Source organism: Salarias fasciatus, chromosome 14 (assembly GCF_902148845.1).
Source record: "Salarias fasciatus chromosome 14, fSalaFa1.1, whole genome shotgun sequence".
NCBI classification, from domain to species: Eukaryota; Metazoa; Chordata; class Actinopteri; order Blenniiformes; family Blenniidae; genus Salarias; species Salarias fasciatus.
Genome location: NC_043758.1, coordinates 5,106,837 through 5,133,873, shown reverse-complemented (window position 1 = coordinate 5,133,873; position 27,037 = coordinate 5,106,837). Strand labels below are relative to the sequence as shown.

Genomic DNA, 27,037 nt, shown 5'->3' with positions numbered 1-27,037 from the left:
ACCTATCATGCTTTTCGTCGAAGCCACATTTCCACTATTTAAAAGTTCTGTTACTAAGGCAGAACTTCCCGGCTTCACCAGAACTGCTGCGTGTTTTTCAGCGGGCGCAGTAGGTGGAGAGTTTAGGTAACTTCATAACAGAAACTACAAATAAACTCCACCCACGCAAGCAGTGTTGCCTTCCGGCGGTAGGGGGCGGTAGTGACTCTCTCCACCTTCCACCACGACTTACCCGCGCGAGTCGCGTCAGAAGAGGTAGGCCTCCACATTATTTTCATAATATTATGCTTCTTTACGTGATTTTAAACCAGAACATCGAATGCATTGATTGTATAATGTGCATGCGCATCTACAGTTTTGGTTCCCATTTGCATTTTCTCCAACATAAAGTGACTTGTTCTGCATCTGTTTTCGGTTTGTCAGCGAGCTATAAGCGAGGAAGCTAACTAGCATTAGCCACGGAGCGACTGATTGAACCAAAACACAGGAAAACACTCACTCCACTCACTATCCGGGCTTTTAAATGCTCATAAAATTCAAGTCTTTAATAATGGGGGATCACGCGGTTTATAGAAGTGTGCACTTGGAAGTGTTGTTTCGTGCAGTTTGTCCCGCGGTGGTAGCTTAGCCACAACTGGCTGAGACGCAGAGCCGCGCAACAGATCCTGATTTGAAAGTTCGCGTGCGGAGTCGCGGGTCTGTTCTTGACGCCCCGCGCTGTGTTTTCAGACGAGGACACCGAGGAGGCCGCTGCAAACATGAGCTTAGACGTTAAAAAGCTGAAGGTGAACGAGTTGAAGGAGGAGCTCCAGCGCCGCGGCCTGGACACCAGAGGCCTGAAGGCGGACCTGGTGGAGCGGCTGACGGCCGCCCTGGAGGCTGAAGCCGAGGGGGGCACCCCGGAGCAGGACCAGGGCGACGACTACGGCCACGGTGACTTCGAGGAAGGCAACGAGGATGGGGACGACGTACAAGAACAACAAGGTACACCTTATCCTGTCCCGTTCTCTGGCAAACTGACCGGTTGTTGTACTGTGAAGCATTTAAAGCAACTCATCAGATTTGTATCGATTACCAGTGAAACTTACTGAAACCGAAAAGCCAATATCGCAGCCAACAGGAACCAAAACAGAAAGTATTGTGAAACCTATTCAGAGTTCTTTGAGTTTTGTTTACAACTCGTGATCTTCCTTCTTCAAGCTTTTGTGGCCGAGTGTGTTCTGCTTGTATTTTATCTGTAACACATGATGACTGAAATTGAATATGTATTTATTATTGACCCAATTGCATTTTGAAGTAAAATAATTTTTGCATTGCCTTAGGCGAGTTATAGTATTGGAGGGAAATAAAAGCACCATTTAGTAAACATTAAGTCTTCCATCAAACACTTCACACATGCAATACAAAGCACTTTAACAAATGCAAGTAATTTACCAGATGAATCACTTAGTGTTGTGTTGCTAACCTCCGATCAATGATTTCCTCACTGTTCACTGTCACTTGGCTGTTTTAGTCTGTACTGCAGGACCTGTGCCACCAAAACTGTTATTGCACTTACATTGTTAAAAACAAAGGGTTTAATATGTTTAGAGTTTAAGGTATTTGTATACTTGTAGATATTAATGGCCAAACTAACAGCAAGATGTTCTGAATCTCAATTTTTCTCATGCAGAACCAGCTGATGATTATGGCGATGATGAGGATGGGGATGATGCTGAAGAACCGGAAGATGTTGAAGATGTTGAAGATGTTGAAGATGTTGAAGATGCTGAAGATGCTGAAGATGCTGAAGATGCTGAAGATGTTGAAGATGCTGAAGATGTTGAAGATGCTGAAGATGTTACTCCTCAAGAGGAGGATGAGGGAAGGGATTCCGGTGGTTACTATGAGGAAGAGGAGGCAGAAGCAGAGCCGCATGAGAGTCAGCCAGCTTCGGATTCAGGCCATGGCATGCCTGACTTCACGGCAGATGTGGAGCCCCCGAAACCTGAGGTGATGTCTGTGGAGGAAACCAAACCTGTGGTGGATGTGACCGCGAAGGAGGATGTTGAAGACAGACCGGGTCAGTTTCAACAGTACCAAATGTGGACGCAAACCAATGTTTTGGGGGTTTTATGTGCACTGTTGAATATGGAATGTCGCGGAGGATCTCAGATGCTTTTTTAAATTTTAGATTGATCGTGGATTTAGTCATGCATAATTGAATTCATGACGGTTTGGATTTTATTTTCTAATTTAAGTTAAACTGGAGGTTGTAGCCAGTTTATGGATGAGACATTTTTTATCAATGAGTCTATTGCTGGATTGTAGTTGTTTTTAAATTTGCTCAGCTTTCACAGCTTCCTTTAAGCGTAGAAGTTTAGTGAAAATCTCAGAATGAGTCACGACTGTACAGTGACTTGTGGTCATTTGTGTAAAGATTACTGACAAGCAGAAATGCTGAATTATGCATACCCTACTTTCTGACACATTAAACATGTTTTACCAGTTTTTTGCAACTCCAAGTGGGATGAAAAAGCATGCATGCGTTGCAATCAGTGTGGGTCAGTGTATTTGCCAACACTATTTCAGATGTATTTAGCTTTGTAGTTATATTTGTGTATGTATCATTATAGAAATCAAGGTAGAGATCAAAAAAGAAGATGATCCTGAACCACAAGGTGACAGACAGCCAGATGATCAAAGGCCAGAGCAGCCGAACCAGCAAGAACCCGCCGGCCAGGCAGAAGTCAAAACGGAAGGCGATCGAGGTGGACATTATGGCCGGAAGCGTCCCTACGAGGAGAACAGAAGCTATGGCTACTACGAACACCGTGAGGACAAAAGGTAACGTGGTTATTTCTGTGACGGTTACATTTGCCTTCCACCAGCTGTTGGTTCTGTGAGAACTTCTACCTCTGAATGTGTCGGTAAAAATGCTCACGGTCTGCTCTGCTGTCATCGTACAGATCCCGAACTCCACAGCCTCCTGCTGAAGACGAGGAGGAAAACATCGACGACACGCTTGTTACAATTGATACATGTAAGTAAGAAGATAGACGTATTTCACCAGAAATGTAGACACAGCTGTGAAGAACAGCTGGCGACCCCCTGGCAGTTACCTGCTTGACCTATTTTCTCAACCCTTTGGTTAATATCTGTGTTTATGTAAGCTAATTTTAAATGCTGATTCTATTACTTAATTCAGTATGTCCTTTACGTTAAATTTTTCCCAGAAATGAGTACTTGTTTGTTTATTGAGCTACAATATTTGGAAATTGCAACTCTGAATAGTGAGTTCACACCACCTATAAAGGTTGTTGTGTCCATTTGTGGTGTTACATTATGTAACAAACTATGGGCTTTCAAAAATTAAAAAAAAAAAAAAACAAAAAACGTCAAGAGTTGATTTTGGTGAATTTCACTGATTGGGGATGAAAAGCAGGCCTTACTCGGAGGCCTGTGTTTGTGGTCTGAAAACACCGGTTTTGCTTTTGAATGACAGAAGTGATCAAACTGACAGGACTGTTTCATGGAAGACGGTAAAGATCCTTTACTAACCTGTACTCAAGCTAATACGTTTCCATTTTTCGTTTTCCATTTCAGATAATTGTGATTTACACTTCAAAGTGTCCCGGGACCGTTACAGTGGTTACCCGCTGACCATTGAGGGCTTTGCGTACCTGTGGGCCGGAGCACGCGCCACACACGGCGTCACCCGGGGGCGTGTGTGCTACGAGATGAAGGTAACGCGCAAAGAACGAATCGGCAGCTTGTTCCAAAGATAGATGTTTTCTTCACAGCAGTGAGACAGCGCTGCTGATGATTCAGCCAGAACATCGGCCAGACATTGGCACAAGACAGCTTCTCTTATGCACGAGTAAAATGTGTTAATCTGGGGGGGGGGAAAAATGAACATAAGTAAATTTAGCTTATTCTGGTGTTACTGATTTTTTTTTTCCCTTCTTATTTCACAGATCAATGAGGAAATTCCAGTCAAGCACCTGCCTTCCAGCGAGCCAGATCCCCATGTGGTCAGAATCGGATGGTCCCTCAACAACTGCAGCACTCAGCTGGGTAAGAGAAAATCTTTCCCAGTGATTTATATCATCTACTGAAGACCAGAAGTGAAGGCTTACTAATTCAAATCGTCACGTTTTAGGCGAGGAGCCTTTCTCCTACGGATTTGGAGGAACAGGAAAGAAGTCAGCTGACTGCAAGTTTGCTGACTATGGTGAGAGGTTTGGCGAAAATGACGTCATTGGATGTTACATCGTAAGTGATCGTTCCATTTTCCTCCTATCAATACGGATTCCGATCGATTCGCTTTTCTCATACATGTGTTTTGTCAGCTTATTTCAAACGATGTGTAAAACATACACCAAACATGAGTTTACTTGTTTCCTTTGTTTTGCCTTTGTAAAGAACAGGATCCCAGTATGGGGTTGAGTTGATGTTTTGCTGCCTCCTTGCTCTGAACGGCAGGACTTTGACAGTGGTAACGAGGTGGAGATCGGCTACTCCAAGAACGGCGTCTTTCTGGGTGTGGCTTTCCGAACCACCAAGGAGGAGCTGGCGGGCCGAGCCCTGTTCCCTCACGTCCTGGTGAAGAATTGTGCTGTGGAGTTCAACTTCGGACAGAAGCGCGAGCCATACTACGCGCCGCCAGAGGGCTACAGCTACATCCACAACCTGGAAATGGAAGACAAGATCAGGGGCACGAAGGGACCCTCCAGCAAATCTGAATGCGAGGTACAGTGATGCTGAAGTTCTGAACGGATGTGTGTGTAGAATTTATGCCCAACCGTATAAAGAAACTAGAGTTACAGACATGGGGAGAACGTGCAAACCTCACTCTGAAAGGCAGTGGTTCAGTTTTTCTGTGAGAAGGTTGGAAGATTACACTACAAGACACCACTGTTTTCCAGATCCTGATGATGGTTGGCCTCCCCGCGTGTGGAAAGACCACTTGGGCCATAAAGCATGCGGAGACGAACCCAGACAAGAAGTACAACATCCTGGGCACAAATGCCATCATGGACAAGATGAAGGTTGGTTTCCGTCCTCCCGTCTTCCTCGCCCGATCGCCGGTTGCCTGCACAGGTCTTCGGTCTGTCAGCGCTCGTACTCAGCCCGGGCGACTGGTCGTCCTGCAGGTGATGGGTCTGCGTCGCCAGAAGAACTACGCAGGGCGCTGGGATGTTCTGATCCAACAGGCCACCCAGTGTCTGAACAGGCTGATCGAGATCGCGGCACGCAAGAGGCGCAACTACATCCTGGATCAGGTACTGCCCGTCCAGCCACTCCCTGCTCTGATTCTCACCACAGTCAGTCAATGTGCCCTGATGATCACTCTCTCTCTAATGGACTATTTATTTATCTTTCAGGCGGTCTCTGTGTATAATAGAGTAGAAGAAGCTTTGATCACCCTCTTGTCACTTGCTTGTCACATGCTTTGTTAAAGAAACTGATTTAATGGCTCTCATAAGTGACAGAACATGTTATGTTTTCATCCTGCAGAATATTTGCACTTGCTATCTCTTGTCATAATACAGTATTGTTTGTCTTGTGAATTTCAACAATGTACAAGTAAACCATGACTATGTAAAGATGTTGAGAAACAAGTAATCTCTGACTGGTGAGTAAGAAAAACACCTTCCGTTGCTAATTTTAATAAGACAGAGTTGATGGCTTTTCGAAAGCTATTTTCAAGTGAGATACATGGAACTGTTGAGTGTGTTTTTTAATAAATTGACCCTGAAGGTAAGTACGGACTAACAGCTCTTGGGTTTGCAGATCCCTGTGGTCAGCTAAAGTGAAATGAAAGGTAGGTGGGTCTGACGGCGGCCCGGGTCTTTTTCTCTGGACTCTGTGAGTATGCGCAGGTAGGTTCTGTCTGTTCGTCTGTTGTCTGGAGCAGGACCGGAGTTTCGGGGGAAGTTGAGGTAAGTGGAGGTAGGTGACGGGGGGACCCACCAGGATAGGACGTTTTCCATGCTGCATGAAAAGCTGATGTCTTGTTGAAGAAACAATTCTTTACAGTTCCTGTTACTCCTGTAAGTTTGAAGCAGTCATTTTTCCTGTTTTTGTCCTTTAAATGTGTTCCTCACTGTTGAATTGTCAGAAGACATGACTCTGAAACTTCTCTCTCCACCTCGATCTGCTTCTATTTACACATAACTCCGTCCATTATTTAAGGTGAATGTGAGAAGTTTCCACAGTTCAGCTCTATGTTTAGAAACGTGAAATGGTGACACCATAGTTTCTGCTGGAGGAGGTTTGTACACGCTTGGTGTTGATTGGCGGAGTGGATTTATCTGCAGGTGGATTAGATTAGATTAGATTAGCCTTTTATTCATCTTGCAGTGGAGAAATTCCCTTTCAGAATGCAGAGTTTCGTAAAGTTTTCTTGGAACTGGTTGTACAAGCTTTTTGTGATTAAATATAGAAATATGTATTTTTTCAGAAGAATACCAAAAGTTACGCTGTCCAGATCTCCATATACAAGTTATGTAAACTTGTTATAACAGTTTATATTGACACTATATATATTTAAGATTGCACTTGAAGTGAGCCCGTTGGTTTCCATTATTAATTCTAATGAAATATTTATTTCAGTGGCGAATGAGCTGTTTGAGTGACGATCTGATACACCAGGTCTTTATAGTGCGGTAATGTTTGAGAGGGACACTTTAACATAGATGGATGATGTGAAGAAGTGGAGCGTGTGTGTACGTGTGTGTGGAATCAAATGAAATGTAATCTTTATGCTCTTAATCCGATGTAACATCCGTTTTATTTCAAACTTGAACCGCTAACACTGCATGACACCGTCATTGTTTGAGTTATATCACCTTTTAAATCTTTTCTTTTTAAATATCTGGAGCTTGTATAAATGAACCGTTGAGTTATGGGGTCCCCCCTTCGATAACTAACTCCCAGCAGCAGTCGCTCGCCGCCGCGGACCAGCGAACGGCCCAGCAGGTGAGTCTGTGGAGTGACGAGAGGCCACTAGTACCTGAGTAACAGCGTAGACTGACGTCCGAGCCAACCCTCTCTCACTTCATTATTGCAGGGTTCCAGCTTCCTTCCAGTGGAAAGCCAGTACAAGTAAACAATAACAAACAAGCTTCTACTTCTTTCTTGTCACCATTGCTAGACAAATGTATATGGATCAGCAAGGAGACGAAAAATGCGTCCTTTTGAAGGTTTTCAACGCAAGGCTATTGTAATTTGTCCCACGGACGAGGATTTAAAAGAACGAACATTAAAGCAAACCAATGAGCAGGGGAAGGATGTGCCCGATCATGCTGTTTTAGAAATGAAAGGTAGGAATGCTGTGGAACAACAAATAAAACACAAGATCTACTTTTTACTTTTTTCTGTGTTGTCTCTAAAATCAAACTTGGAAGATGCCCCCTCCTCCTCCCCCCCCCCCCCCCCTCCCCCTTTCCCTCATCATAGCCTTTGGCCAGATATCAGACCTGGACATTTTTTTGTAAAAACAGTCCACGTGAATTTGATTATTTTTGCCCCCTCCCCCCTCCCCTCCCCCCCGCCATTCAGCTTCCTTCTGACGCACTGCAAACTGAGACCTCGGTCGCGTAGTGATACAGCTAACTTTGCACAACTGCCTTCCATGAAAGGGACGTCTGCAAAACGGTCCCGGCAGTCATGTTCTCAAGTCTCTGACAGTTGACTGTTAAAGCCAGTCCATCAGCCACCCTTGGTTTGCAGTGCTGTTTCCTCTTCTCACCCACCTTTAGTTGTCCTTTTTGTCCCCCTCCCCACCCCCCCCCCTACTGAAGCCCCTCTCCTATGTCTGCTTAAACAAATGTTTCCTCCAAGTTCCCCCTGGAGGTGACGTTTGTTCCCTCTTACCCTGCCATTTGCTTTCAATATCTGCTCAAAGTTTCTCTGATTCCAGCTGCCCCTGCGCCGTAGTAACTGTGTTTCGTTTTGTTTTTCGGTGGTGTGGCTGCTCTGGTCTTCACTACAACCCCCCGCCCCTCTCTCTCTTTCTCTCTCTCTCTCTTCGCTCCTCCATCCGTCTCTCTGCTGGATGGGCTCTCTCTCCTCCCCCCCCCCCCCTCGTTCCTGCCGTCACACCTGTCGCTCTCCCAAGCCAACTTCACTCTCCCCGAGGCTTGCGACTTCCTGGAGGCGGTGACGTTCATTGAGCTGCAGCGCGATGAGGCTGAAAAGCTGCTGAAGCAGTACAATGATGAGGGCCGCAAGGCCGGCCCGCCCCCCGAGAAGCGCTATGACAACCGGCAGGGCGGCTTCCGCGGCCGCGGCAGTGGCAACTTCCAGCGGTACGACAGCCGCGACGGCTCCCGCGGGGGCTACCAGAACCGCAGCGGAGACGGCGGCAGCGGCTACAGAGGAGGCGAGACATTCTTTTACGATATCCTTATTTTTCCTGAAGATTCACCCACATTTAGTTCTTTGACGTTGATAAAGTTCATGCTGCACTAAACTGAAGAAGTGACTGTCGCCACATTTGATTACTTTGCAGGCTACAGCCGTGGCAGCTACAACCAGAACCGGTGGGGCGGCAGCAGCTACCGCGACGGGGGCTCTGACAATCGTAGTGGATACAACCGCAGCCAGCCATCAGGGGGGAGCTACAATCGCCCGGCTCCGTACAACAAGGGAGGCTACAACCAGGTACTGTTTCTCACCGCTTTCTGCCTGGAAAGCTCTCCGGCGGCGGCGAGACGTGAACTTCCTGTTCTTACCCTGCATTCACCAGCAGGGCTACAGCCAGAGCTACAACCAAGGGTACAACCAGGGCAGCTACAGCCAGAACTACTACGGTAACTACAGCCAGTACCCGGGATACAGCCAGAGCTACAGCCAGACGCCCGCCACTGGACAGACCTACAACCACCACCAGCAGCAGCAGCCGCAGCAGCAGCCGCCGCAGCAACAGCAGCAGCAGCAGCAGCAGCAGCAGAGCTACAACCAGCAATACCAGCAGGTAACCAAACAGCCGCTCGCACACTGGAATCATCGAGTACGTCCATTACAAATTCACGCTGTGAAATGTGCCTGTGTTGTATGGTAACCATGACAACGCTCTGCAGCACACTGGTAGAGATGGATCAGAGAAAGAATTACCATTATGGAAGCGTTGGTGTACGTTTTGTAGAATCCATCGGTTTGTTGGCTGTTAAAACCTGTTAGACTGTCAACCACCAGTTGAGTCATAGTGTTCAGCTGTAGTTGGGAACTGGTTTTGTTTTGAATAGAGCTTTATTTATAAGGATCAATTGAAGTGTGGGAAAGAAAGCACAAGCAGACGTCAGTGAATGTTTTTTTTATTTTCCTCTAAGGGTAACTGTGTAACTTCATCTGTAATGTAAGAAGTCTTGATTCCAGAAGTTGAAACGTCTGATTAGACCTTTAAAAATCCCCCACTTTTCATTGTATTTTCCTAAATTACTACGAGATGGTACCTGAATCATTTAGGACAAGCTTTATACGTCATTACTAAAACATAAGAGGTCGGAATGAGTCAACCACAGCCTACACAAAAGCTGCAACCGCAGCATCTGAAACCACTTTCAGTCCACTCCTAGAGTAGCTGTTGTGTGTAGCAACACTCTTAACGGCTGTACCTCCTCTCCTCTCCTCTCCTCTCTCCTGCCTGCAGTACGCTCAGCAGTGGCAGCAGTACTACCAGAACCAGAACCAGTGGAACCAGTATTACAGCCAGTACGGCAGCTACCCTGGACAGGGCAGCCAAGGCTCCTCCTCTGGTTCCCAGTAGCTTCGCTCTGCATCCCCCCACCACCACCACCACCCCACCCCCCTCTGCATCCCGACCACCTCTGACCTCTGCAGCCAATCGATTTTGTACAGCCCACCATCGAGCCGCCACAGCCTCCCCTCGTCTGGTTCCCAACGCGGTCGCCTTCGTTCCCTCACCAATCAGTGTACACACAAAGCGTATACAGTTTGATGTCTTTTTATTGTTTTTACCGAAGTCTTACGCTACTCAGTGACCGTGAGGTAGATGATAGGTATCAAGACATTTACTGAATGTTCTCGGTGATGCTTCGAGCCGTGGACGTTCCGAAGTCCCCGGTTCTACAGATTCAAGAGGTGAATATAGTGTGGGAGGAAAAGACAGGAACAGTACAGCAAAAAGCTTGAATAATTTTGCTTGCTTCAAGAACAAAAAACAAAAAAATGCATGCTTTTTACTTCATTGCCCCCCTTCCCTCCGTCTTACTCCTTACTTTTCAGTTACCGAGTGAGCACATTTTATTTACTGCAAGAGTCCAGACTTTACGAAACATTTTGTTTTTCTAGGTGTTGATACTGTAGTATTTAAACTTAAGTTTTTTGATTGCGAAACATATTTTGCCATTGAGTAGCTGTGTTTGCAGTTTTTTTTTTCCATCCCTTTGTGATTGCTGTTCATTCAGTCCAGTAGGTAAAACCTATTCTGTCAAACCTTTTTCTCTCTTTTTTGTTTTTTACCTGAAAATGAGTCAATTACGCAAGCTGTCTTCTTGTCTTTATACAATAAATGCAGTTGTATACGCCTGTATCTGGTGTTTGCTTAGTTTTTTGGGGGGTTTTTTGTGTCTTGAATCAGTGACATCAAACACACATTTGGTACGGTTCAGCATTGTTGGTGTATTTTCTTCATTTTTTAACAAATGAAAATTAGGAGCAAAGAACAAAACAAGAAGCGTTTAGCTTAAACAAAACAAAAAAGCCAATAATACACCTTCTGCATTCTTCCAGTGCAGTATTTGACAGTGAGAAATATCGTCAGGGCAGGAAATCAACATTTTCAGCTTGAAGAAGTAACTTCAAATCAGTGAAGTCTTCCTCAGACCGACGACTCTGCAGAACGAAGTGGAACTTCCGTCCGTCTGGTTCTGTGAATACACCCATCAGCGATAACGTGCAGGTAACACTGATGATTGGGGCGGAGGGGAGGGGTTACATTCAGCAGTCAGGCAGCGTTTTGTCATGGATGTTCATGTGTCAAGAACGAATTGTGAAGCTTAAAGAGCGTCTCAGGTGCAGGTCCTGATCACACAGCACATCGCAGGTTGGGCTGGAAAGCATCAGGAGTGGAGCGATGGGAGGAAGTGGTCCCGTCTGATGGCTCGCTGAGTGTGTGTCGCCTCCATGGCGCATAGATGCTTTATATTTCCACAACCATGGGAATTGTATTCCAAGGTGACTGGTTCAGGAATGATTTGGCCTCCAAATCCCACAGATCAATCCAGTACAATCCAAACCTGAATACCCCCAACCACACGATTTTAAATCTCACTGTCCTCAGTCCAAAACGAGAAGGAGGAAGGAGGAACAGGTCCCGACGGCTGGGTGGAGCTGTGAACACAAGCGTGGAAAAAAAAACAAAAAAAAACCAACTTCACAACAACCGGGTAAGTACCTGCACAACAGAACAGACTGAACATGACAGTGACTGTTAACTGGTCACATTCCATGACTGAAATCTAACACACCGTTCTGATCTGGTACCTCGGCAGACATTCAGAGCACTGGTCTCCCACAGGGACCCGTAAGGCACGTGGTCATAATGTTATGGCTGATTGGCTTCAATGTTTCTTGTATTCCTATTAAAATAACTCTAAATAACAATTTAAGTTTTTTTTTTTCTTGAGTGGTCTTTAGCTGCCAAACGTTTAGTGTTAATTTCCTACCCTGCTTCTTTTAACGCGTTTACAACCATGTATTTATACCGTCACAGACGACTTGAAGGACCGAGGTTGTGTGAAATCTTAGCACCAAAAAACAACAACAACAACAACAAGGCACCGCTTCTACAAACAAAACAAGGAAAAATCAACATCTGACATTCAAACTAATGGGAGTAACAATGACAAGATTAAAAACACGTGACCCATACAGGAAACACAAAGTCCATTTTTAAGAGTTCCGACGCCAGTCAGACAGCGTTTTGTCAGGGTTGATGGCAGTTGTGTGTGTGTGTGTGTGTGTGTGTGTGTGTGTGTGTGTGTGTGTGTGTGTGTGTGTGTGTGGAGACGTGGAGCTCAGTCGGGCTCCCTGCTCTTGTCTTTGTACAGATGTAGCTCCTCCATCTTCTCCTGCAGGAATGAAACCGGCATGGAGCACCCCCGGGACCGCTGTGGCAGCGTGTTGACCTGGAAACCCGGAGACGCAGGAGTATTATTAAAACACACTTTCTTTAAACTTATACAACCAACATGAGTGCGTCTGGCGTCTTTTTCAGGAAGCGGGATTCCTCAGACCACAAAAGGAAGAGTTGACCGCAGCCCTGATGATTCAAACAGACCGAAGCAGGCCGAGAGAGACAGCAGCTCTGCAGCTCGGCCCACTGCTGGAGGTAAATCTGACTGTGATGCTAAATTCATTCAACAATTATTACGACATATAAACACGGTGTTGATATACTAACTTTAATGCAAATTAGCACGATTTAATAAGGTTAGTCAACTATGTTACATTCAGAGTTTGTTCAACCTACAACATAGGGAAGACAAAGTGGTGTCAGATTTCACTCATGAGGGCGGCGTCTCCGTCAGTCCACTGATTCCGTTTTGCCTCCACGTTAGAGATGAGCTCCCCTCACAGAGTTTTGATCTCGAGAGCTCCGCCTCACCTTTCGGTCTGGAGACGCGTGCACGTGAGAATTGAGGTGGTTTCCCTTCTTGTCCTTCTTCTCGGGCGTCCACACCCCCGGGTCTGTCTGCGTGGAGCGGTCCGATAGCGTCGAGTCGCCGGCGTTGTTTCTACAAAGCGAAGTGCTCTTGTTGTGTTCTGAGTCGTTGCTCTGCGGGAAAACGAAGGTCTCGTCCTCCGAACCTGCCCAGAGAAGACCAGACGCCGGCGGGCTCAGTTCAAGCCCCTCATGTACATTTTCTTCCAGATGGTGGTGTTTGTGCTCGGGGGACTCACTCCAGCTGTTTCCCTTGGTTCTGGAGTCGGGGGCGGGCGTGCACGGACAGGACCCGGTCGTGTTTCTGTGTTTCTTCAAGCACTCCATCCCCACCAGCGCTCTGCATTGCTTGTGACAGTTTATCCCGCAGTCTGGGAAGTGAAAGCAGAGATTTTAAAGGTGCAGCGAGTAAGACTGTGGTTAATACCACCGCTGTCCGCTGGGGGGCAGTAGTGAGCTACTAGTGCTTCTTCAGATCTGCTCTCAGATGAAGACTGACCGAGGATGGATCACTTAATGGAGTGTCCAGTTTGTCCTCAGTCCAGACAGAAAGGCAGAAGGACCCTGACCCTCCTCCTCATCCTCTCTGGTTGCTTTGAGAAGAAACTGATTACTTTTGCAGCAGCTCTGACAGAACTGAAAGTCTCTCTGGAACCTAAACTCCAGACCAAGAATAATTCAGTTTCACTACATTTTGCTATTTTAGGCTATTTGTTACACAGAATCTTACTTATTGCGTGTTCGACGGAAGTAATGACTCTAAAGCACGAGTTAACAGAAAGCAGAAAGGGCTGATGCTCTTTCCTGATGTTATTTCGTCCTGCTTTCACATTCAAACATGTGATTTTGCAGTGATTGATCATCTGATGGTGTTTGTGTTGTGCTGAGCTTACCTTTACAGTGGTAGCCCTGCTTGATGACTCCCCACAGCTGCGAGAGGACAGACACGTCACGTCACAACGCCGTTTGATTCGCAGTTTAACATGAAGCCAGAGACAATCAGGAGCTGAACTCACAAAGCCTCCGCACGTGTCGCAGAAGGTGGGCCGCTTGTACGTGGTTTCACTGAAGTTGTGCGCGTCCTTGAAGTTGTAGCCCAGCTTGGCACACACAGACATTCCCCTCATGAAGTAAGACGTGATTTCCTCGCGGCTGATTTGTCCCTCTCTGCCAGAGAACGTTTTTCAGAAACGCAACGCAAACATGAGCCTCAACAAACCAGCGAACAACATTGATCAACATCATCAACATCTCATTTCATTAGTTATTGAACAGGACAAACACAAAACATAATTTAAAGTTACGATGGATTGCACCATGAGACGTGAAATGATCACAGTTTGGGACTTTTGCTTATGACCCAACCCGACTTCAGACTTCCTTATAGCGTTCTCCCTGACCTGTGTGTTCAGTTCTTTGTGTTGAATTTGCTGTTTGCTCATCAGGGGGTGGAGCTGATGAACACTAATGCACGCTACACTTTTCTGATTTTTCTTTATAAAAAAACAAAAAACAAACTTGAAATCTTTGTAGCTGAAATCTTTTTGTTTCACTTACGCTTTATTTTATCTTGTTCTATCATATGATAATGTACATTTAGGTTTTTTGAGTGTCATGTGACAAACTTGAAAATTACAAGAGATGATTACTTTCTCAAGGCACTGAATAAGTAAGCAAAAACATTACAAGGAAAAAAAGTCATTATGAACGATTGGACAGGTATAGCTAACATCTTGTAACATCTCCCTGAAATCTGAGCACCCAGAGGAAAAGCTACACATGCACAGGGAGAACATGCACACTCCACACAGAATCTCACTGTGAGGTGAGTGTTTCCCAACCACTACACCACACACACTCTGTCTGCTGTATATGACTTAATATAAGTTTTATATTTACATCTAAGCTTATAGGATGGTATAAATATAGAAGAGAAAAGGATTTTTGTCAATAGTCTGACACTGAGTTGGGCCTCTGGCCCTTTATGTCATGTGTGGGTTTCCCTACACGTTCCAAAAAAACATGTAATTTATGTTTTTTTAATGACTCCAAATTGAATGTAGGAATGTATTCTGTGTGTTCTGCTTTCACTGTGATTGACTCCAGTATCTAGAGGTTGAATTTGATAGTATGATATTAAAGATCACCTTCTTGTCTTATGTTTCTGAAATGAATAAACCCGAAGGGAGAAGAGAGAGAGGCGGGACGGCTGTTGTTTGTGCGGCTGCTTCCTCACCTGTCAGTTTCTTGAGTGCAGAAGGAGAAGGGGAAGTTAGCTGCTATTTTTTCAAATTCTTCCAGTGAAATGTAGCCGTCTTGGTTCTGGTCATAGTTCTTCATGATGGACTGCAGGGGGCGACAGAGCAGAGGTGGGTGTGGTGGTGGGGGGGGGGGGGGGGGGGGTCTGCTGTTGCACTTGTCAGGGAACCCGACAGTAAGTTCTGCTTTAGACTGCCGTGTAAAAAGGAAGTGAGAGGCGGGAGGCGGTACTCACATCCACCATCTGCTTGACGTGTTTGGAGATGGTGTCCGGGTCCAGCCTGGGGGTGACCCCCGACCCCCACTCCGCCACCACCGGGGGTTTGACCGGAGCGACGGGCTGCGGACCGAGAGACGCAACCATGAGGAGACAGAGGACTGTGAGAAAGGAGAAGACAAGAGCACACCCGCCACATAACACGCTTCCCTAACGTACGGCCCTTTGATGTGGCCGGCTTTGAAGTGTCGCGGCGCCCAGAGCGCGCTTTTGTTTTGCGAGGGAGACGTTACGCCCACGGAGAGCGCACGCATGTCCACCCTTTCATGAGCGCGGGTTACAGCGAGTGCGAGCGCGATGCTGTGAGATACGGCTCACTTCAGCTCCACTGACCTGGATTTTGGGGTTCTTGGGCTCCTTGGTGTAGGAGAGTTCATAGATCTCATCTTCTGTGTAGTAGAGATCTAGAGAGAGCTGAAGCAGTAAAAGGACATCACTTGAGATGTCTCCCCGACGCGTGGCCTCTTCTCAATCCTCGCAGTGGGCGGTGTGTTTACCGTGAGCAGGTGCAGGAGGTCCTTGTTGGCCTCGAACGGCGGCACGCTGCCGTGGATGTCCAGCAGCTCGTTGATGTTGCTGTACAGGTGCTGCAGCTTGCTCAGGTTGATCTTGTCCTCGTCGATGTAGTCGGGCAGCGCCTCGTTCAGGGAGATCAGGTCCTTGAGGTGGACGCCCAGGATGGGCACCTTGAAGCCGCTGCACTCGTTGTAGACGCGCCGGTAGTTGCTGAAGTTGCTGCGTGACGAGAGCAGCTCGGTCATTTCACTCAGGGCCTGAAAAACACCGAGCAGCGGCGGTCAAAGGACTTCCTGTCCAGAAGATTCAATCACAAACACATCAGAAGGTGCAGCTGGACACATGTTCAATCATGTGGTTGTTTTAGTTATAATCTCAAAGAGAGTCTCTTAATATACACGAACATTTCTTCATGATGTTGACATGCACACACACATTGTTTAATTGTTCCACAAAATTCATCTTTTCCCTTTGATTTTTTTGTGCAGCTTCAGCTTGCAGGACTTTATTTTTGTAGGATTTTGACATAAATTCATTAAACGTTATTAATGTAAGTCTAATTTTACTTTTCAGTGTATCAGCAACTGTTGATTATCAAAATATAAATTATTTTCTTTCAGGTTTATATCAACACTTTTGGAGCTATTGATGCAAATGAGACTTCAAAATAGATTTGTTTTGGACAGTGTCTTCTCAAGAATACAAGTCGAAAAGTCACATTTACTAAAACGGAATCTTAAATCCTAAAACATGACACGCATTTTGGAGGTAATGGGCACGAAAAGAAAAAAGTAATCAATCAGTGAAACTGGAAATGTTGAAGTGGAGAAAGGTGAGGATATAATCCCAGCAGCCCTGTGGCGGTTTGCTCCTCCACACCGATCGGTGGCTTTGATTGGCAGCAGAGATACCTTGGTGACGTCGGGAGGCAGCAGGTTGGACGTGTCTTTGAGGCGGGAGATGGAGCTGTGGCACAGGCCTCCGGTTACGGCCATCAGGGTGTTAAAGTTCTGCAGCGATCGGAGTTTCTGCAGCAGAAAACAGTCAGGTTTTAAAAAATGAATTAATAGAGTGGACAAAAGAACACACACACTTCACTGAAGCAGGAGTTGTGTTATGTGTACCTGAGCCACGTGGATGAACTTGGTGAAGACCTGCGCTCTCTGCTGGGCCGTGTGCCTGCTGAGGATCATGAGCTGGACCCACTGAGACACTCCGTTACACATCATGACCGAGCGCTCCAGAGCCGGGTTGTCCCTCACCGAGCCCCGCAGCACGTAGCTGCGGTAGTCCAGGAACTGATCGGACGCAAGAAGAAGATAAAGCGAGCCCGATGCCATGAACAGTTTCACATGTTGCTGCAGGAGCAATACAGTAAACACATGGAGAAAATACTATCCATCAAACTAAGAATGTGACTATTTATTTCTGCTCCATGTGATAAAATCAAATCTAGAATTCCACTCTTAAGGCCTGAAACTGATGAACTCCCCTGAACTCTTTGCATTTCTTCGCATGCCATCGAGCCATGTGATAATAGTAACACGAACACCTATTTCTGGTCACACACACTTTCATCTCCTGTAAGTATTTATTTTAGAGGAAGCCACTTCTCCGTGACTCACAGTAACATGATCATTCCTCATTGCAAAACTTATTTAGCGTCATTAAACTCACTCTAATCCCGAGACCTACATAAACACATTAGCTGACATTTAAATACAATAATGCCTGTTTGACAGAGTTAAATCGCAGCATTAACTTCGACCTTGAAAACACTCATTATACTTCTCTGAATGGTTGCCTAATGAAGAATTATGTGCATAAACAATATCTCAGCCTGTAAGCATTAGGTAATGATTTAAAGGGGAGCACATTTTTAAAGGTAATGCTTTGGGGGTGAAATATAATTATGGTGAAAATGTCATTTTGAAGAGTGAGAAGTAGATCTGTTTGCACAATTTGACTAATTCCTGAAAGAACACAATCTCCACTCTGTTCCTGGCATTGCTCTATTGTTCTTCATTTGAAAGAACTATAAAGAAATGCAGAAGTTTCCAGATACGGTCGCCTGCAGTGGAACGACTTTTACCCGAACTTACAGAGACGTTGCAGAAGTTCTTGAACTCCAGGTAGCTGAGATGCTCGGCCATCTCGTCCGGCTCCATGTGGTCAAAGATCAGCGACACCTTCCTCTTCTTCACCGAGGGCGACGGGGCCTGGGATATGTTGACGTGAGGGCTTCTGGGAAGAGAAGACCCCAACTGAGTCGCGATCAAAATCTATTTAAAGAGGCTGTAAGATCAAATCCAAACACGGCTCTCACAGGCAGGAGGTGTCGATGAGCTGGGAGTGCGTCTCCTCCCGGTCTGACCCCACCAGCGCCCAGAGGTCGCCCATGGTCTGCTCCAGGAGGGGATCCATCTCAAACACCGCCGGGAACTGGCTGATCCACAGCCTTGACACCGAGCACAGCGGAAAACCTGTTCAGCGCTCAGAAACACGGCAGCAGGCCCGGCGTTCGGTCGGCGCTCACTCACCGGACCAGGTGGCAGATCTGCGTCCGCCTCAGGCCCCGCTTGTCGGGGGGACAATCCTTATAAGTAAGAACAGGAGTCAAGGATCTAAACGCACTGAGCAGATACGGCGCACCGGCCGGGAAATATACCGGTAATCTGCTTTCCAGACATGCAAAACAAAACAAAACAAAGCCATGCCTGTTTCCTGATCTGATTAATGGACTTGAACATGTGACTGGGGGCAGTGCAGCAGCGTGACGGCCGCGCCGCACCGCACCGCACCGCACCGCGGCGGGCGACAGCGGAGGATATAGGGCGAGGACTTTCTGGGCAAACGTCTGCGACGGGACGACCCAGCTGTGCATCATCAGGGTCATGTGGACCAGCTGGGATCCTCTGGGGCTGGAGAGCTTTCCCTCCGAGTCTGCAGGAGAAACACAGCAGAGGACGACTGGTGAGACTCAGAACGCTACCAGGGGGGAAGTAGCGTTCCTCTCAGTGGAACGAGTTAAAAAATTAAATCACCTGAGAGCAACTCTGCTGACTCAGATGGCTTCAAACAATTCCAATAAATACAATTTCAGTGAATTAAATTGGTGATTTTTTGTTTTAGTTTGCAGTAACACATTTTGAAATTGATTATAATTAAGACATCAATAACAGTTTAATCAAGCAACAACAAAAAGTTGAGATCGCACCCTGTTCCACAGAGATCAAGAAGCACAGCTCAGGCAGACGGGGCATTTTAAACTCCAGGTGAAGAAGTTAGCTTAATTTCTTGTTTTCTTGCACGTTAGTTACAAGAGTTGAAAGATATTTAAAGGCTGTTTTACCATTGTGTGCACCATAGTGAGGTGCTGAGCTTTTTTTTAAGAGCACATTTTGATTAAGGTCAACCAGGACCAGCTAATCGGTTCTGATTAAAGGGGATTTCTTGTTGCAAATGTCTTACAGCATTATCTTTAAATAGCATAAATCGAGCTGTAATTCAATGCCATTTTAATTAACTCTATTCATGGAGAAATAGTAACTATTATTATTATCATCCACAGACAGGGAGTATTTTCCTTTTTCCTTTTGCTGAGTGGCAGAACAGAAAAACTGTTCAGAGAAAAATCAGCTGTGGTTCCCTTTTTCTGCAGCGCTCCATCAGGGATGACAAACTCATTTTAGTTCAGCCTCTGCACACAGCCAAAGTAGGCTTTTGGCCAGTAAAATGTTAATAATAATATCTATAAATCACACAAACTCCAAGTTTGTTACTTTGCTTTAGAGCACAGAAATGGATGAGAAGATCATCAAAAGTGTAACTAACAGTTTCATCAAGTCACAACTCTCACAGTACTTTTAGTTTTAACAATTTATTCAGTAGACAGAATTAATGAAGGTTCTGGAAGCTCGTCAACTTTATCGTACATCAAAACCGTTGTAGAGCTGCTGTCTCATTCTGACCTGACTCACAGCCTTCAGTTAACTTTACCTGAAGACTTTTATTAGGAAGTTTCTACATCCTGGCAGGTGATTTCAGCTGTTTTGTTGCTTCTTCATTAGTAACAGGTGTTACAGAAAGTTTTGCATCCTTGTTAAAAACCTCCAACAGACCAAAATATCATTTATGAAGTAACTTTGGATGAGCTTTTACAAAAAATGTCACAGAAATACAGCCATTAAACCACCATAATTAACAGACAAAAGTTACTCATGTAACTCAATATGCTTTATTTTACTGATTGGTAAATAGAAGTAACTATTGGACATAATTATTGGAATAAAGTATAATTTTGAACTAACTTGTTCAATTGTGCAAACAGAAATCATATGAGTATCCCCTGCTGCAGGTCCGTATCGTTAATGGTAAGGTCATAGGTCCAGAGGTTTTCATGGAAAAACACAAAATAAAACTGAACATGAGGCACAGCATGTGACAATAGTGAGTTTGACTGCCAAAATACATTTTTTTGATGCTCAGTTTTTTTTTTCAATAAACGTTATCGTTATTTAATCGCTTTTTTTTTTAATTATCTTGATTATCTACCAGATACAGCATGCTATCTCAATATGTCTATCCGGACATGGTTCTGTGTGTGCGTGCGTGCATGCGTGCGTGCGTGCGTGTGTGTGTGTGTGTGTGTGTGGTTTTGATAAAGTGGCTAATGAAGAGAGTGTGTCCGCTGAGCGCAGGAGACGAGGGGATTTGTATAGTTTTCCACTGCATGCTAATGGCTGGTTGGCTTCTGCAGCTTCTGCAGCTTCTCCAGCCCAACGGAACAAAGCTTGGTTGTATGAGGCTGGCCTTTGTGTCTCCCCCCTCCCTCCCTCCTGGTCCCTCACCCTGGATCCCCCACCTCGTCTCACTCTCCCTCATCCCTCCATTATGTAACCTTGTTGTGATAAGCAGTGAAGACACATGACGCGTGGGGAACACTGACCGAAGCAGTTGAGGCAGCGCTGCAGCAGCTCGTCCAGGCTGGCCGCGCTGGCGCTGGGGGCGGCGCCGGGGCCCTGCAGGGCCCGGCTGATGTCCTGAGAACTGGGACATGTGTACCTCCTCCGCTGGACCGCCTTCTTGCCCTTCAGCACACCTGGACTCTCCACGTTGGACTTCCTGCTGGAGAGATCGAGAGAGAAATACTTAAGCAGGGCGGCCGAGAGAAAAGTAGAGCAGCGTGCGGCGAGATAGGGCAGGACAGCTTCTGAGAAAACTCCTCACATCTGATAAGCCGAGCTGCAGCGTGCAGGAGGAGACCTGCAAGACGCTCTGCAGCTCTGGGGTGTTTGTCTTTGTCAGGCTGTTGGAGCTGACACGTGAGGGCCGAGAGTCTTTTCCCTGAATCACATCTGCACACACTGATATTCCATCCTCACTAACTCTTCTCCTGGACCGACTTGCAGCTAATTTAATGATTAATGAGGGATCAATCACGTCTCTAATTCTGGCCAACCCTCCTGTATTTGACATCTATAAACTACTACATCCTTCCATTACCTGTGAGACAACACATCAGTTATCTTTTGAACATTTACAGAAGAATTAGACTGATGGTCGTCGGTGGTCTACAGGTCTGCTGTGGTCAGGTGGCGAAGCAGGTTTTTACTCAACTCCCAATATCTGGAGTTCGATTCCCAGCTCCACCTGTCTCATGTGCTGAAGTGGAGAAAGGCATTCCTGAACCCTGAGTGGCTTCCAGGGTGTGTCGGCACTTATGGTGTGTGTGGCTTTGTATTACAGTGTGAGGCCTTGAAACTAGTAAAAGTGGGGAAAAAATGAAAAATGTTGAATAAGTGAATGTTGTGAATCAGTACATATTTACCTTATCAAATTTTTGTCATGATTTAAGCAGAAATAATGACATGAAGTCATAAATTTGCCTCTCTTGGACACTGCTTTATCCAGTGTGGTGTTGCAGTATGAGTATTGTTGAGAGGTGGCGTGCGCCCTGAACAGGTGAGCAGTCCATCACAGGATAAACACAGAGACAGACACACTCGCACACACTCGCACTCACATCAGCATCCAGTTATGAGTCAACACGTACCCTCTAATGCACGTTGGAAGAGGAGAAAAACCACACATGCACGAGAGAAACAAGCAAACTCCAGAGAGGAGGCCAAACCCTGAGGCTCACCCTGGACATCACGGGATGGTACCAACCGCTACACCACTGTACGCGATCTGCCCTGTTCACACACATGGGTGTTCATGGGTGTAACCCTGCTGCTCATCCCACAAATGCATGTTTAGCGGAGCAGTGGTTAAGTGTTCTCGCCTCACAGCGAAAAGGCCTGGATCCCACTGAACACAATCAGCTGCAGAGACGATAACTGAATGAGTTTTCAGTTGATTAGATGGTCAGAAAGAAGCTTTATCTGAAGAATATCAGCCAGTCTCACTTCTTCAGTGTCTTCAGTTGCTGCTGAATTGCTTCTCAAATACCCTCGAATGCAAGAGAGATCCTCTTCTTCCTCTTCACATCAGGAGCTCAGGTTGAGCAACATCTGAACGTGTTTCAAAACAGCCAGGAACTGGCCGTGTTCATGGTTTCCACACCCAGTGCAGCTGAATCTCAGGTGAGCAGGTGAGCGTTGGCCTCAGGTCCGCCTCCTTCGGCCTGGTACGGGCTCTGTCCTCGTGCGTCTGCTGCGGCGGTGAGAGTTGTGTCTGAAAGTGTTGGTCTCCACTCTGCAGTGAACGTGACGACATTACCAGGAAACACTGCGACTTCAGAGAACTGGCGACAAGTTCCCTGAATGACCAGATCTACATCCCCTTCTCTCAACCCCAGTGAGAGAGTGTGTGGCTAATTTCCTCAGCCGACTCTCAGTTGTGACACACACACGCACGCACACACACACAAATACACACACAAGAGTATTACTTGCCTGCAGCATCACTTTTGGCTATAACTCCCAATAAATTGATTACTAATGTGACGTAGGAGTGGAAATCAGTGTGAGAGCTCAGTTGTCCAGTTGTTTTATTTCTAGCATTGACCAAAAATCAGTGGCCTGTTACTATTTCAATACACTCCTGTTTACTGGAGGAGTGCATCACTGAGTTTGACAGGATCCTCCTGTCAGCAACAGGGAAGATGTTAGTAACATTTACATAATAATAATAATTACACCGTTGTTTCTCTATATCTTTCAATTTGTCATTTGTTATTTCCCAAAGTATTTATTGACTTCTATCTTCGGTGACTGCGCTACTCTAAGAAAAAAAGCAACATGTGCTTATATAATGCGTCACTGTGCGTGAACACAACTTCTTTAGATGTATAATTTTAGATCTGCTTCATAACCAACACATACAAAGACACTTATGTACGCTCAATTTCATCCGATCATACTGGGTGACCCTCACTGATATATTTATACCACAAGCTGCTTGTACGTGCTGTTCCATCCAGTTAACACTCCGCTCTTCTCCTCCTCAGTCATGCCCAGATTCAGACGGTGAGGGCAGGAGGGGATGTCAGTGATGACCCCCCCCCAATCCGTCTGCATCCTGGTAGACCAGCTCCAGGTGGCTGGTTTGGGAACCTGCTCAGCAGTAAAACTCCGGCTCTCCCCCTCCTCCTCCTCCTCCTCCTCCTCCTCCTCCTCGCCTCATTACACTGTCTGGCTACTGAATTCAAAACACTAACACTCGCCGGCACAGTGTGTCCCGCTCAGCTTTGACGCCGTGAGGATCGGCAGGAAGCAGACTTCAATGAGAAAAAAAAAAGATTTGCACCATGTGCCTGAGGTCATAATACCTACGGTACATTTCATCAGGCGAACACACTCAACAACACCATCCAGCGAGGGCCTCGCGCTTCCTCAACTCTCACTTTCCTCTCTTCATTTTTCACTGTTTTCCTTCAAAACTCTTTTGGTTTGTATGAATGACTCAAGGTGGTGAAGTGGTTTGCCCCGTTCAGGCCCAGGCTCCTTGCACTTTCTGTATAGAATTAGCATGTTCTCCCTGTGCAGACCTGGCTTAGGCGATGAATGAGTGAACTGTTCAGGGTGTAACTTGGATGAATCAACCAAAGCCAGCTGGGATCGGCTCCTTGTGACTGTAAAATTAGAGATGATGGATGTATGGATGGATTCAGGTGGGGCAAGAATCTGAAAAGGTAAATGGTGGTGAATTACCCATGAGGCCACGAGGCAGCTATAAACCACTTTAAATCATTACTGTTGTCACTTTTACTGATGCTGTGCTTCCGTGACCAACAGCTAGGTTCAGTTTCTTCTTTAAAATGATGAAGAAAGAAAACACCAGCTGGAAAAGATGAACAACTTTTCTTATTTACTCTTCTGACTCCATCCATGTGACTCCACACAGAAAAGCCTCAAACATGGACTCGAACCAGTGATGATCGCTCTGTGAGGCTCACCACTGCGCCACATCTGGATTTTTTTCCCCCATTTTAATTGAGTCGGTAAAGTAAAACAAGCCCCGAAGCTTTTAGTCAGATCTGCATTTTCTACTAGTTTTGGTTGTTGTGGGCATCAGTGGGTTTTTTTTTATCGCCGTGCCCTTTACGACTCATCCCCTCGGTCCTCCACTCAGAACCAATCCACCTGCTGTCACGGCAGCTGCTCGTCTGAGGCGACAGCGACAGACAGAAATGAAGATGGGGAAATGTTGTTGATGTCACGTTGACTCAGGGAATTCCCCCCGAAGTCCTCCAGAGCAGGTAACACACACCACTGCACAGAGCGGCTCTCTCTGACTGGAGACCCAAAGACCCCGACCGCCCTGAGAGACGGCGGTAACTGCAGTCATCGTGCGGTGGAAATGAATTATTGTCGGGCAATTTGCCTGCACCTTTACTTCAGTATCAGACTTGTGGAGGGTTATTTGCCATCAATAATTAGTGTATCCATGGGAACAACCTTCATGCTGAATGAAGTCCTTGTGTTCAGAAAAAAAAGCCCAGAAAAACCAAAAGTCTCCTGTTTTAAATATTGATGAACTTGGATCTGGGTCCATCGCATCTCTGAGTCTGTCTTAGGAAGACCTTCCACACCTCCTTTTCCTCACCAACCCCTCCTTCACCAACTTTTTTCCTCGTCCTTCATCCCTTTTCTATTCAAACCATTCAGGAAACGGCTTCTGTTTTTTCTGTGGAAATCCCCCTCTCGCTCCCTTTCCCATCCGTGTCAGGACTCCTGGCAGCAGATCCAGCTCCCTCCTCCCCTTGCCCCCCTCCTCCTGCTCTCACACTGGCTGGGGGATATGCAAATTCCTCTCTTTCTTTCCTTAATTGATTAATTGAACCCCGGGCCCTTTGAAGGCCTTGTTTGTGCGCTGCTCTTTTCCCTCGCTCTCACAACCTGCGTTCTTGTTCCCTGTGCATCAAGGCGACGCAGCTCCTGCAACCAGCCACTCATTCATTTGGTGCACGATTAAAAATTGAGTCAGAAGCACAGTCACTGATATGCATGAAGCTCTGAACCTGACTTAATTTCTTCTTTATGTCACTTTCCGGTTGACTTGTTGCCTTTTGCTATATACAGTTTGTGAATGCTGCCTGCCATCTAAACACATTTTTGTTTTTCGGTTTAATCCATTCAAAACCTCATCTTGACCTTGTGCCTTAACCTGCGACAACCCTACTTCTAAAATAATTTTTATTTTCACACTCAGGTAGCAAAATCACACACACAACCCACATGTGACCAGTATCTGGCACACAGCTTCACCTTTCCAGACAATCAGCTAAGGCCTGTGGTCAAAACTAGAGCTGTGAAAAAACAAAGTTTCTATAATCAAAAAGTCAAAACTCACTCAACAGACAAGAAAAAAGGAAGATTAACTGAACAGTGAGCTGGGCACTGAAGGGTAAGCAGCGGGCACGCACCACTGTTGAATGTCAGGACTGGCTTGTGTTCAGTACACACACCAATAACATGAGGAGTTACAGATACTCCTCACTGATATGCAGGTGAGCGCAGCACAAGCTGCAGCTTTTCCTGCAACACAAAGCTTCTTTCTGCATGCTGTCTTGGTACAGAGGCACGACACGCGCTCGTGCACACACATGCACGCACGCACGCACAGATACACAGATGAGAAGTGGAAAATAACACCAAATGCCCTTGTTCTTGTCAAGAGCCTTTGCACAAACCACACTGCCTCTCAGATATAACCTCAAGCTTCACACATCACTTGCTGCTGACACACATAAACCCATTTAAGTGAAGTGCTGCCGCTGGGCCTGACAGAACTTCACCTTTAACTTCCAACACACTCAGCCTCCCGTCTTATTAAATAAAAATTACCTTTTGGTTTTGTTCATTGCAGGATTCTTCTCCTCATCAACTCTCCTCCTCCACTGGCGATCGGGCATCTGAGCGTGTCTCTACAGCTCCATGGTTGATCCTGCTCTTCCTCCTCCTCCTCCTCCTCCTCCTCCTCCTCCTCCTCCTCCCCCTCCTCCTGTTTGTGTGCCCAGGACAGGACAGAGAGCTGCTGGGGGTGAGGGCTGCTCACCTTCCAGTCAGCAACTAAACTCCACGCCTCTCTCTCTCCTTCTGGGTCATCTATCTATCACAAATCTACCCTAAAAAGAGCTTTCATGCTCTGTGTTCTGAGATTAAAAAAAAGAAAAAAGAAAAAGAAATCCACAACCTGCAGTAACACGGGAGCTGGAACAAGTCATTCACTTGTCTCTTCAACATAAACAAGTCAGCATCTTAAATGGAGGAACTTGCTCTGACAGATAGGGGAACTCACTTCAGTTTCTGTGTGCGTGTAAGGGGGAGGGGAGAGAAACCAGCGAACACAAATGCTTTACCAACAGAGGAAGGAGGAGGAGAGTCAGTCAGAGATAGTGATGAGCAATCATATGAGCACCATCAGTGTACTCCAGCAGGCGACATCTGTGGTTCTTTTTTTTTTTTTTCGGGTGTCAACACTGAAAAAAAAAAAACCCCAGACCACACCTTAATGTTGCTTTTCTTTTCTACTGTTTTCTGCAACAGCAACATTGTCTGTTGTTGGTGTTCAATCTAGATGTGCTGGTGGCCTCCAAGGGTTCCCCAAATCATGTCTATCATCCTAATCTCTTCCTTTTCTTCTACTTTTTTTTTCTTTTTTTGCAAACTGGTGCTGTCATTTTCTCAGGGTAGCAAGTGATTACACAGGGAGGTAGTGTTTGTGCTGGTGAATGTGGCCGTGCAGCTGGACGGGGAGACTCAAAGGAATCCTTGTTTTATCACACCAGGAGGAAGAAGCAACCAAACAGGGGACATTAATGTCCCCGAAGTCTGCAGAGGTGGCTTCTTTGCTGCAGGAAGCTG

The 27,037-nt window shown here is 46.1% G+C and overlaps 2 protein-coding genes across 4 annotated transcripts; one reads left to right on the top strand and one right to left on the bottom strand.

Moving 5' to 3' along the window:
• Window positions 1–200: 200 nt before the first annotated feature.
• hnrnpul1 (heterogeneous nuclear ribonucleoprotein U-like 1) lies at window positions 201–10,540 on the top strand. Of its 2 annotated transcripts, none has more exons than XM_030108449.1 (16): window positions 201–255; window positions 730–984; window positions 1,673–2,062; window positions 2,616–2,826; window positions 2,949–3,022; window positions 3,586–3,725; window positions 3,957–4,056; window positions 4,142–4,254; window positions 4,465–4,731; window positions 4,908–5,030; window positions 5,136–5,264; window positions 7,139–7,307; window positions 8,105–8,368; window positions 8,498–8,649; window positions 8,738–8,962; window positions 9,638–10,540. In XM_030108449.1, exons 2-16 carry the CDS (start codon window positions 759–761, stop codon window positions 9,752–9,754), a joined length of 2,700 nt encoding a protein of 899 aa, XP_029964309.1. In that variant the 5' UTR covers window positions 201–255; window positions 730–758; the 3' UTR covers window positions 9,755–10,540. The 2 variants fall into 2 exon arrangements, with proteins under 2 accessions (XP_029964309.1, XP_029964308.1); XM_030108448.1 differs by having other exon boundaries at window positions 8,735–8,962.
• On the bottom strand, window positions 10,329–26,158 carry rasgrp4 (RAS guanyl releasing protein 4). Of its 2 annotated transcripts, none has more exons than XM_030108451.1 (17): window positions 26,018–26,158; window positions 20,674–20,852; window positions 18,557–18,668; window positions 18,266–18,328; window positions 18,052–18,183; window positions 17,828–17,969; window positions 16,850–17,023; window positions 16,637–16,753; window positions 15,707–15,982; window positions 15,543–15,623; window positions 15,168–15,272; window positions 14,910–15,019; window positions 13,690–13,840; window positions 13,567–13,603; window positions 12,913–13,044; window positions 12,617–12,819; window positions 10,329–12,137 (listed from the first exon to the last, which is right to left on the bottom strand). In XM_030108451.1, the coding sequence occupies exons 1-17, from the start codon at window positions 26,083–26,085 to the stop codon at window positions 12,027–12,029; spliced, it is 2,193 nt and encodes a 730-aa protein (XP_029964311.1). In that variant the 5' UTR covers window positions 26,086–26,158; the 3' UTR covers window positions 10,329–12,026. The 2 variants fall into 2 exon arrangements, with proteins under 2 accessions (XP_029964311.1, XP_029964312.1); XM_030108452.1 differs by having other exon boundaries at window positions 20,674–20,849; window positions 26,018–26,146.
• Window positions 26,159–27,037: the final 879 nt, after the last annotated feature.

Coding starts and splice junctions, on each gene's coding strand:
- hnrnpul1 (XM_030108448.1), top strand. CDS start 759: ATGAGCTTAGACGTTAAAAAGCTGAAGGTGAACGAGTTGAAGGAGGAG. Junction 985..1,672: donor CGACGTACAAGAACAACAAG/GTACACCTTATC, acceptor TTTCTCATGCAG/AACCAGCTGATGATTATGGC. Junction 4,255..4,464: donor ACGTCATTGGATGTTACATC/GTAAGTGATCGT, acceptor TCTGAACGGCAG/GACTTTGACAGTGGTAACGA.
- rasgrp4 (XM_030108451.1), bottom strand. CDS start 26,085: ATGCCCGATCGCCAGTGGAGGAGGAGAGTTGATGAGGAGAAGAATCCT. Junction 18,184..18,265: donor CAGATCTGCCACCTGGTCCG/GTGAGTGAGCGC, acceptor CTCGGTGTCAAG/GCTGTGGATCAGCCAGTTCC. Junction 12,820..12,912: donor AACCAAGGGAAACAGCTGGA/GTGAGTCCCCCG, acceptor TTCTCTGGGCAG/GTTCGGAGGACGAGACCTTC.